This window comes from Cricetulus griseus, chromosome 3, assembly GCF_003668045.3.
Source record: "Cricetulus griseus strain 17A/GY chromosome 3, alternate assembly CriGri-PICRH-1.0, whole genome shotgun sequence".
NCBI lineage: Eukaryota > Metazoa > Chordata > Mammalia > Rodentia > Cricetidae > Cricetulus > Cricetulus griseus.
In genome coordinates this window covers 199551963-199563786 of record NC_048596.1, presented here as the reverse complement: position 1 = coordinate 199563786, position 11824 = coordinate 199551963, and the positions used below count along the sequence as shown (strand labels likewise).

Genomic DNA, 11824 nt, shown 5'->3' with positions numbered 1-11824 from the left:
GTACAGAAAGCTCCAGCCTTTTGCTTATCTTTTGAACTTCCACCTTTCTGGCTCACGGGGGTGCCCCAACCCAGCCCTGCCACCACCACTGCATGCTCCTCCTCTGTTTTACAGCCATAAGAGACAACAGAATTTGCTTGCCTGGGGCCCTGTACACACCACAACTACTTCTGTGTCTGCTTTGGAAGTCTGACTCCACATTATCCTGACTTCTCAGTACCTTCCTCATCATCTATGGTGCTATTTATTTGCTCAGCCTGTAAGACACAGTGCTTACAGCCCAAGAGCCTCTTCCATAGAGCTGTAAGGATAAGGGTGGGTTCTACTGACTGCCTTAGTGTGGTTATCTAATGCCCCAACCCCTACCCCTGGCATAGTCCAGGATTTTATATGCACCTCAATTTTATGCACATTGCTGAGTCTTCTATTCACTCTGAAAACTCCTACATTCCCACTGTGCTCCTTTAACATGGGTGGTTACACCTGATTTCTTCCTTGCACAAGGTACCAGAGACCTTAGGTGCTGTCTGCCCTGCCTTTTCTGTCACTGTTTATAGGGCAAGTTCACAACCCAGCTCTTTGGTGTTGCTTCCAGGTAAGCATCTAGGACCTCTCAGCAGGTTTCTTGGTTCGTGTGCTAGATTAGAACATGTCCGAATTTTAAGTGTGCTCTTGTAGCTTACTCCTCTCTCCTTACACCTGCAGATCGCACCCCCTCCCTCCCTGGCAGAGCCTCTGAAGGAACTGTTCAAGCAGCAAGAGGCTGTGCGGGGTAAGCTGCGCCTGCAGCACAGCATAGAAAGGGTAAGTGGAACATTGGGCAAGGGGCCTGATGATGACAAGGACTTTTAAGTTCACCTGTTCCTCTCCTTCCTCAGGAGAAGCTGATTGTGTCCTGTGAGCAAGAGATCCTTCGAGTTCACTGCCGGGCAGCCAGGACCATTGCCAACCAGGCAGTACCATTCAGTGCATGCACAATGCTGCTGGACTCGGAGGTCTATAACATGCCTCTGGAAAGCCAGGTCAGTATAGCACTACCTGGTGTAGGTGCCAGCTTTCACCACCACAACATCCAGACTCATTCTGCATACCCAAGTCTCTGCCCTGCATCTGGACTACAGCTTCCCTGCTCATAGCATGCTTTGGGACCCACGCTTCTAAACCTCAGGTTGCCTCAGAAAGCAGGGGGCACCTGTGTACACACCCTCTCATATGCTGCAGGGGTGATATCAGTCTGTTTAAATTTGCAGCCCCATCTACAGCTAAGGGGTGACTAGAGCTGCTATGTTAGTGACCATGATGGGTCCATGATAATTGCAGCAAGACATTGATGTTTTTGGTCAAGTGTTCCTGTGAGGCTGCAGGACTAGCCAAGATTCTTAGCTATTTTTTTCTGGGATAGTTGGAGCCACTGGGCCTGGAAGCACATAGGCCCATCTACACTACCCATGAGAGCAGCATTCCAGCCCTAACCTGTCACTGTGCACAGTCCTTATTTTTTACATATATGGAGGTCAGAGGACAACATTTAAAAGTTGGGATTAAATTTAGCTATCCGCCTTGGCAGCAAGCACCTGTACCCACTAAGCTATTTCACTGGCTCCCTTGGATCTTCTGATGTTCTATATTTGTGGCTCAGATCCAGCAGATATCCCATGCTCTTTAGCTCTTCTCTGTCACTTCTTCCTGCTGTACATCATTTCAGATCCTAACTCTCCTATAGATAGCTGCCCTAAACCCATTCTGCCAGGCTATGGGTATCTGGTGGTGTTTGTCACACACTGTTCTCTCTGTCCTCTGTGGACAGTTTCATACCAGATTTATGCCTGGGCTATGTCCCTCTGCTCATCATGCAGCTGTGTATAATGTGTTTCCTCCTAGCTGTTGAGACCTTGGTTGATGTATCTGTCCTTTTAAAAACAGGTGTTCTAGAGACCTCTTGCCATGTTCCGCGTGATTGGGTGAACTTGGGTTAAGATCTTTTTCACTCTATTAACAGTTACAACTCTTTTTAGAAACAAGAGTCTTGTGTAGCCTGGGCTGGCTTTGAACTCCCGTCCTGCCTCTAGGTCCTAAGTGCTGGGATTACAGGTGTGTGCCACCATGCCTAACACAAAATATATTCTGCAGTTGTCAGTAAACTGGGCCGGATAACTGTTTGAGAATTTTGTTTAAATACAAAAATCTCTGTACTTTTCAAGCATGCTTTTGAAGGTGAAAGCCAAGAGACAATCTCTGCCTGATTTCTCTTGCTGATGCATATTGGATATTGGTCGTCGTGGGCCAACTGTTTGAGAACTTTTTAACTTGCATTCAGGATATAGGCCAACTACATCAGAACAGTCTGTTTTGCTGCACTCATTCCATCTCCAGGTTCTCCCCCTTTGTGAGGCAACATAAAACTTGGTTCTTGTTTGCGGAATAGCCTGTCACAGTACAGACCACTTCGTATGTAATGAAAATGAAGTGAGGATCTACTTAAAGCTCAGACCACAGAGGGAGGAAGCTGATCCCAGTATACAAGAAGACCCTCAGTTCCCACCTCAGGCTTCTCAACTGTCCTTTTCAGCACAGAAAAATACTTTCATCCTCTAAAAAGAAAATAAATTAAAATACGCCATTGCTAGCTGTATGTCACCAAAATAAAGGACAGAGTTTATGTGAGGCCTTGACCTGTCCCTTCTAATACACTAGGCTTCTGCATAGGAAACTGGTTCCACTCAGCCCTACCGTCTACAACCCTGCCAAATATTGACTGCCCCATCATCACTGAGTGCACTGAGTGGACCAAAGGCTGAGTCTGTGGCCACCAGTGCCTAGGAATACTTTTCCTCAAGGGCAAGAGCAAATGGTTAAACGTGTACTGCTGAGGTTGCCCTTGTATTCTCTGATGGAAAAAGGACTGAAAGGTTTCACCCATTGATGGCCTCCACAAGCTATTGTGAACATCCCTGTTTGGTTTCTACAGGGTGATGAAAACAAGTCTGTGCGAGATCGCTTCAATGCCCGACAGTTCATCTCTTGGCTGCAGGATGTAGATGACAAGTATGACCGTATGAAGGTGAGTTCTTGTAGTATCAGATTGCTCTGAGCAAGGGAGGCCATACCACTACCAGGCATGGTCACAAATGATGTGTTTGCTCCTTGAAGGCCTCAGTGGTATGGGAGTATGTAAAGGTCTTGGGTCTGTTGTCTCTTCGTGTCTTCCCTTCTGTCCAGGTGAAAGGAGCAGGTCCTGACAGGACCTAACCTGAACCCTCCTAAGGGATCACAGCATAGCCTTCTACAGTTGTACTGCGTAATACAATAGACAAGAGAATAGGTAAAGGGTAGATCATCAAAGAAGAATCAAATCCCCACCTGTAGCTGCTAGAGCCAAACATAGAGTACTATGAGACTCCAGCATATCAGTCACAAAATGAGAAAAAGAAGTTGATACCTCTCCTTTATGTGGTTTCCCCATAAATGTCGCTCTTATGCAGAAAAGAGGAGCAACCCAGAGTCTCCTGAGGCATGTTGTTGACAGTAAGATGTCAAGAGTTAGCTGGGTGGTGGACAGTTAAGCATATCATTCATTCAGAGGTGCTGAGGAGATCCTGAGAAAATCAGAAGCCTTGTGGCACATGGGCTACAGGGTATGTACAGAGTGTGGGCCTGAGGCATTTTTCCCATGAGCATCTTCCTTCCATCCCTCTCACTCCATCCTAGAGTCACCTTTAGATCCCTAGACATCTCATCCACTGAGAAGAGTAATGGGCTTTAAAATTTGACTATGTACATTTAAAATACCACATTTTCATTTCTTAATTTTAAGATAGTAACAAAAACAGTTCTAAATGGTTTTTTTGTTTTTTTTCTTAAAGAGGCAGTCCTGAAGGGAGATAAAAATGGCCAAATCTTGGTGCTAATTTCTTTTAGAACTAAAAGGTGAATGGGATTCTTCATTCAGAAGACTGTGCAAGGCTGGGTTGGAGGAGGCTGTCTGACTCCCTACAGTGTGGGAGACATGCTGGTCAAGCACCTATACTCAAAACTTAATGACTTTGAGATAATCCAGTCAACTGGGCACACAAAGCTGTCCTTCCCTAACCAGTCAGCCACATAACAGTGTCAAAGCATGGGTGGACTCCCTGGGCCATGTTTAAAATTACTTATTTGGTCCCAAAAACATGTCCTACTCCATCCAGGTCCCTTATTACCTTTAATGGTTATTTCTATTTATAATAGATTTATAACACAAAACATACACACAGCATACAAAACAAAAAATGAAAGGACACCTAGAGGTGAGTTGAGTTGAGTTGCTAGTGCTAACAACTGCTGAGGGATGGTACAGTGTACAGAGCAGTTAAGGGTCAGACCTCCAGTCTAATGTGCAGAATTGGGGACGTTTGCCTGATGAATCGACTCCAGGAGGACCTGGGCCTCACCAGAGGATAATCTAGGTTCTGTGCTAAAACTAGGGTGGGCTTGCAATCCTGTGCTAACCTAGAGGCAGTGGTGAAAACTGGGGCCTGGCCATTCCTCTCACCTTGTGTGTCCCACAGACATGTTTGCTGATGCGGCAGCAGCATGAGGCTGCAGCCCTCAATGCTGTGCAAAGAATGGAGTGGCAGCTGAAGGCCCAGGAGCTGGACCCCGCTGGGCACAAGTCCCTGTGTGTAAATGAGGTGCCATCCTTCTACGTGCCCATGGTTGATGTCAATGACGACTTCGTACTCTTGCCAGCATGACATTCAGAGGAAAGTCACAGGACACAAACAAGGGCCACATAGGTCGCCCAGTGCTGCCGATGAGTCCCGGCAGCGGAGGAGGGAGCACCGCATCCAACAAGTGGGAGGAGCCCAGAGACTGCACCTGGCCACTCGTCTCCTGCTTCAGATGCCAGTGAGGCAGAATGCATCTCTTTTTACCAGTTGCTGTGGGGAGCAGGAGGCCCAGACACTGCAGAGCTTTGCCAAGGAGACCATGGCCACAGACAAGGTAGCTCTGTCTCAGCCATGCCCTCTGGGTTTTCTTCCAGCCAACAGGGCACTTGAGGAGTCGCAGAACAGAGTGTGTTTTTTAATTCCTCGTTCCATTCTGATCAACTAATGGAAAATAGACTAAGGCGTCCACCTCGCATAAGCAGTGACCTTCAGGTCAAAGAGGCAGGAAAGTGCTGTCCCGCTATGGTCCCCGGGACAGGCTTGGACACTGGTGCCGGCAAGGGTCCGGCTGCTGCCTGCCTGGACACAGGGACACAGCCAGGACTCTCCAATAGTGTTTTTAATGGAGTCAAATCCACGTGGTTTGTATATTTTTCCTTTAATCTTGGGCATTTTGTTTCTCTTTCTGAGAACGTAACTTGAAACACTACAGAGCCAATAATCCTATAGAGTGTATCCGCAAACCTGTACAGTTTTATATACATTCACAATGTACTTTTGCTGCCTTCTAGATAATTTATTTTGCAACACATTACTGCACAGTTGTAAATAACTTATGTACTGTAACATCACTTTCAGTTATGTGTAAAGAAATAAATAAATTAATTAAAATGCTCTTTGTACATGCAATGTCCCTTCAGGTAGTAGGTTCCTTCCTAGGAGGTGCCAGTATGTTAATTAACATATGAAAGTTACATATGTTAATTGGAACAGTTTGAAAGTAGGATCCTGTGCTGCAACTGCATAGTTCATCCTGTATTCTAGGCGGAGGGACAAGGTCAGCTTTGCCTTGCCCATGAGAAAAGGATAAACACTCAGAATCACTTGCCCCTAAGTAGCCTGTCAGCTTTGAAGACATCTCCCTTGTCCAACTGGCTATGGATACTGGGCTTCTACCACCACCAGATCTATCACATTTGTTTCTGCTGAAGACCCTTGACCTTGGGCATGGCCTGACAATGTATAGATGTCCTAGTAGCTCTACAGCTAGGGAACCCACTTTATGAACAAAGTCCCCCTGTCTTTTTGGCCCTTAGTTCACTGTTCATCCCTAAACCACAGAGCTTTATTGTGAAATACCTTGCAGGGCCATCTTTGCAGGTTCATTTTGCACTTAAAGAAATTGCATTATCCTATTCTCCAAGCATCCACAATGACGAATCACAACTTTATAATCCCTATGTATAAAGCTTCCCTGCAACAGTGCACAGTCTGGTGTATTGCTGCCAGGGCCTGCCGTAAAGATAGTTGACATAAATGCATAGAGATTATTTACATACACACATCTTACCTATCACTCTAAGAAGCCAGACCTGAATCCATATGAACTTTCTGTATGCCTAGTACCTCTGAAACCCAAGACTACTAACCTGAGAGGCTTTGCTGAGCTGAACTTCCAGGTTTCTGCCACCAGAAAGCCAGGAACCTCATGCACATCAAAGCCAGATCTGAAACACAGATGCCTGGAGAACATGTTCAGACCTGTAGACATAGAGATAGCATTTTTCAACACCCCTCTAAACTCCCCAGCACACACAGGGCTGATACCTAGCTAAGGGTGCCAGGTAAGGATAAAAGGAATAACAGGATGGGAAAGAAGAGGTGGAACACTCATGGTGGCCCTTCTTCTACCTGTAAATAGGTGCAAATTTTCATAGAAAACTCAGGAGCAGCTTCCCTCCTGCACAGATGGATCTTGGAGAGTTAGGTCCACTGGGTCCTAGGCTGGCCTAAAGACAGAGTTCCATCTATGGATTTCCTATGCAGCTAGCACCTAGAGCCTAGTGAGAGGTTTGCCCTGGAGAATCAGGGTAGCTCATTGCCTACTCCATCTTGTACTGAAGATAGCAGTACAAGAAAGCACATAGCAGAATGGATGGGAGAATGAAAAACTTAAACCAGAAGGGTAGTAGTAGTGACAGTTGCAGATGGACTGCAACAGGCATAGTAACTATACCTTACTCTAGATATTGGGAGTTCTCCACCTCAGAGCTGTCACACAGCAGGGTTCCCCAAACTAAGTGCTACTGAGGTTCTGATTTGGTGGAGGCAGGCCTGAGTACTTAACTGCCAACTAGTGAATGTCTAACAACATGCTTGGCCCCATGTGGGAAATGCCAGTTGTCCTTCCATACACAGCATGAAACTAGCAAGGTCTCCTCTGACTCCAGTTGGCAACTTTTGATATAGAGCAATTGAAGACTACAAGATAATACCTGCATCCAAAACAACTGTGAAATTCAAAATAGAAGTGAGCTTTGTGCCCAGGGGCTGGTAATGTTCTGGTCCTCAGAGTTTTAGGCACCTCTAATTTATATTTAAAATAAAATTGGGGGAAAATTGTAAATAGGAGACATTTTTCCATTTTCACAAGGCACCAGAGATGACAGTCACAAGCACCCTACCAAAATAACTGTCAATGCAATTTACTTTCCAAAGTTCCAAAACATGAGAGAAATTCAAAGCAGTGGCTTACAAATTATAACCTCTGAGGAGATAATGTAGGAAATGTTAGTTTGATAGAAAATGGTAAGATTTGAAAGTAGCAAAGTACCTCCCAAATTCTGTTCCATCAGATAGTCAATAAAAACAAACTGTTGAGATTTACCATTCTAGTACTTCAAAAGTTACTTCACAGGCTTATGAAATCCATGGTCTGCTCACACAAGAAAGCAACTGAGTAGTGAGAATAATGAGGTCTGTGTCATCTGTTCTGTCAGCTTGCAGCCAGGAGGGGTCCCTGCATGGAGCCTATGACCAGATGGCCTACCTGACAGCTCCCTGGAAAAGCAACTGTTACCTGTTTACCATTACTTGACTTGGCCTAGACTTCAAAGGAATTCCCTCTTCTTCCCACAGCATTGGTCAGAAACACCACAGTGACCTGAGGACACATGAGCCAATACATCGAAAGGTCTGCCATGGGTATCCTGAAAGCTTTAACAGGCACATTCCTGAGGGAGAGAAAGCTGTAATAGGTACATGCCCATGAATCACCTGACAACATTTTCTTAGCTCCAACTGAGATTGATCTTATGCAAACTGCTTATGCAAGTAGCAAAGGAAGTCTAAAAAGCATTGTGACCTGTCAGAGCCACAGAAGAAAAACCCCAGGGATGAGAAACTGCTCTTACTAGACAAAGACTAAAAACCAACTTAGAAGTGTGTGTTAAAGAACAAAAGAAAACATGTCTAAATTATAACATGGCTGGTGATACAAAGATTGTGTCTCACTAGCCACAAGAAGTTGTTTTGCCCATATTTGATTTTTTAAAAAATTTAAATAGATACAATGTCAGCATAAAGAGAGCAGCAGGAGAGACCACTGGAGAGCCAATAACGACCTGCAGATCAGCCAGAACTGTACAGCAGAGCCATGAATGTTAGGGGCACCTGCCTGGCCTCCCAAAAGTGTGGGAAGCACAACTGAAAAACTATCCCCCTGAAATTGAGAAATTAAAGACATTTCTGGGTCAATAAAAAACCATATTAAACTAAAAGATCAGCTTTCTTTGGGGAGATGTTCGCATCTCCACCCTCCATAATGGATCAGACAGGCAGGAAGCCATCACAAATCAGTCATATGTATATATCTCTTTAGTATCCATACAGTATGCACCCAGCAGCAGCAAACTGCCTACTGTCCATTGTGTGTGGGTTACTCTCCAAGAACAGATATTATGCCAGACGTCAGTCTCAGCAAATGTAAAAGGATTGAAATGACAAAATACTGTACTCCAGTGACTCTGGAATGAAGGGAATCTAGGCGATTTAGGAACAGGAAAACATACCATCCTCTTAAGCAGCCCAGTAGCTTAACAAAGGAAATCACAAGGGAACATTCTGAGAGAGAATAGCCCACTTAAGAAGTACTCAAGGCCAGGGTAACTCCACCATGCTTTTTGCTGTGGGGCCTAAAGGACTGGTATCGCAGCATTCACAACCACATACAAGATTACAGACCAGTGTTCCACTTAGAGGACCAAAAAGGGAATCCCAGCAGAGGACAAGAAGAGCCAAAGTTGTCATAGCTCACTTGTGCTTTAAGAGGACCCAACCTGCTCCAACACAATGAAGATAACAGATTATGGCCTCTGGTCTAGACTGAGCATGAGTATGAGAACTGAGCTGAGGTCTGGAAATGTGGCTTGGCAGTATACCACTTGCCTGGTATACTTGAGACCCTGGTTTCCATCCCTAGTACCAAACAAGAACAAAAACAACAGTCTGAAAGCCAAACTGACCTTTAACACTGTGGGTGGATGGAAGAGGACAAAGGGCAATGAGAACTGGCAAGACAATAGCCTGATTCTAACTAGTCCTGTTACCTGGTGAAGCAAAGTAACAGTATTCACAGTTTTTAAGCAAGACCCAGGGTCTTATAATCCTGGATATAAGTTACTAAACATACAAAAATAAACATTCACCTGGGAAGAACCTACAGATGCCTGTGCCTCAACAAAAGTACATTGAAGCAGCTATTATACAAACCTCCACAGAAGCAATCTAACATTCTTTAGGCCATTTGAAATGTACATCTTGTGGAAGATATAAAGAATACCCAAATAGCTGAGTGAGTGCGTGCATGCTTGTGTGCACGTGCAGGTAGCTCATGACTGTGATCTCTGCACTTGGGATACTGAGGCCAGAAGATGGCTACAAGTTTGAGGCCACCCTGGGCTTTGTAGTGAGTTCAAAGTCAACCTCTACTAAGGAACAAGACCCCTTCTCAAAAAATGGGCCAGGTAGGAATGTAGCCCAATTGGTAGAGTGCTGCAGGCCCTGGGTTCAATCTTTGGTACCACAGAAACCAGGCAGAGTGGTGCACTTGTAATGCCAACATTTGGGAGGTGGAGGGTTAGTTTGAGGCCAGTTCTGTCTACATGAGATGCCATCTCAAAAACACAAATGAGGTTTTAACACTGAAAAGTACAACCATCAAAATAAAGCACACCTGCCTAGACTTGCTGACAGGCAGAGTTGGCTGTTTCAGATAGCAATGAAAATTGTTCATCGGAAGCACAAAGTGAGGTAATAATAGAAGGACAACTGAGCCATATTTGGTTTTCCTGAGGCCAGGGAATCTCTGAATATCAGTCCCCACAGTGCCAGCAGGGTGGGGTCTGGGGCTAGTGACCTTCAATGTGGAGCTATAGCTCTCGGAGTATACCACACTCACCACCCTTCAGTCTTCCTGGGATTCTACCCTTGTGGGAAGAGGGGAGATGTGAGCCATCTCCAAAGTAGAGATACCACCTGCAAAGTAGGAGATACCACCTGCAAAGTAGGAGATACCACCTGCAAAGTAGGAGATACGGAGGATCCTAAGACAGCTAGCTCCCTGTTTCATCCATTCACCTGCCATCAAGATGTAGACTATTACTCAAATACCAGATGCCAAGGCCAGCAGACAGTGCCATCCATTAACTGGGATGTGGTGAGCAGCATCTATAAATCTGGGTGCGGAAGCTACAGAAGTGGAACATTACACCACACCTTATGAAACTCCAGATTCCAAAACTAAGGATGGGACCATGCAGAGCCAAAGGCCCTAGAGAAAGATGTAGGAGAACTAACCTTGGAGAAAGTGGGAGGAAGTAGACAAATGATGTCATGTAATTTTGGCAGCAGAGAGGCCCATGGGGTGACACTGATAACAGTGTAGATGATGAAGCTACACCCAGGACACATCTCCCTCTGCTGCTCTAGGGGAAGAGCAGAAGGCCAGCATCTAAACTAAATGTAGCTAACATTGTTAAGGGTTCTAAGGAGCACAGCAGCTCGCATGCAAGGAAGGCTGAGGAAGGGGGAGGATGGAGCTCATAAGGAAAACCAGAAAGTGCTAGAAAGACAGGAGTGGTGCTACACATCTGACACCCCAACACTGGGGAGACTGAGGCAGGAGGACCACTTCGTTTGAGGCCAGCTGGTGCGACATAATGAGATCCTGTCTCAAAAGAGGTAAGGTGTTGTCTTAAGATTATACTGTTGCCCTGATGAAAACCCATGACCAAATTGGGGGAGGAAGGGCTTATTTTACCCACAGTTCCATATAACATCTTCAAAAGCAGGCCATGGATCTAGAGGCAGGAGCTGATGCAGAGGCCATGGAAGGGCGCTGCTTACTGGCTTGCTCTTCATGGCTTGCTCAGCCTGCTTTCTTACAGAACACAGGACTAGGGGTGGCTCCACTCACAGTGGGCTGGGCCCTTCCCCATCAATCACTAATTTAAAAAATGCCTTACAGCTGTATCTTATAGAGGCATTTTCTCAATTGAGGTTCCTCCTCTCAGATGACTCTACCTATGTCAAGTTGAAATAAAACTTTTCTCCTGCACAGGAGAGAGAGAAAAGACAGATTGGCTAGAGATGACCAGCCTGGGGAAATGAAGGCTGCTGCGGCCCTGCAGAACTGACTGGCAGGCTGAGCTCCACTAAGGGAGGAAACTTGAACTGAGAACACAGTAAGAGAAACCTCCAGACAAACCAACTGAACAGACAGAATGCCCAGGACAAGGGGCCAATACTTGAGGTATCAAAGGAGTAGTGACTGACAGTCCCCTCGGATTCACATCAGACACCAAACTGCTGAAACTCAGAGGACACTGAGCAGGATAAGTGCCAGAAATGGTTGCTCACACTTGTAATCACTGTTATGTTTGAGGTCGGCCTCGGGTACTTAGTGAATTCCAGGCCAGCCTGGGCTACATAGTGAAACTCAACTACCACCTTGAGGGAAAAAATAAACAAGAAAAAAATACACACACACACACACACACACACACACACACACACACACACACACACACACACACACACACACACACACACACACACACACACACACACACACACACGAGAGAGTGTTTAGACCTTAGATGTTATTTCTGAGGAAT

The 11824-nt window shown here is 45.5% G+C and overlaps 1 protein-coding gene across 4 annotated transcripts in view; it reads left to right on the top strand.

The window, feature by feature from the left end:
- Positions 1-5554, top strand: part of Ankrd11 (ankyrin repeat domain 11) — a 161512-nt gene extending 155958 nt beyond the window's left edge. For all 4 annotated transcript variants that reach the window (XM_027410633.2, XM_035442745.1, XM_027410631.2 and 1 more), the window contains 4 exons: positions 706-804; positions 879-1022; positions 2969-3061; positions 4548-5554. In XM_027410633.2, coding sequence (XP_027266434.1) covers positions 706-804; positions 879-1022; positions 2969-3061; positions 4548-4733 — 522 coding nt within the window. In that variant the 3' untranslated portion in view covers positions 4734-5554. The remainder of the gene's footprint in view (positions 1-705; positions 805-878; positions 1023-2968; positions 3062-4547) is intronic.
- The last annotated feature ends 6270 nt before the right edge of the window (positions 5555-11824 follow it).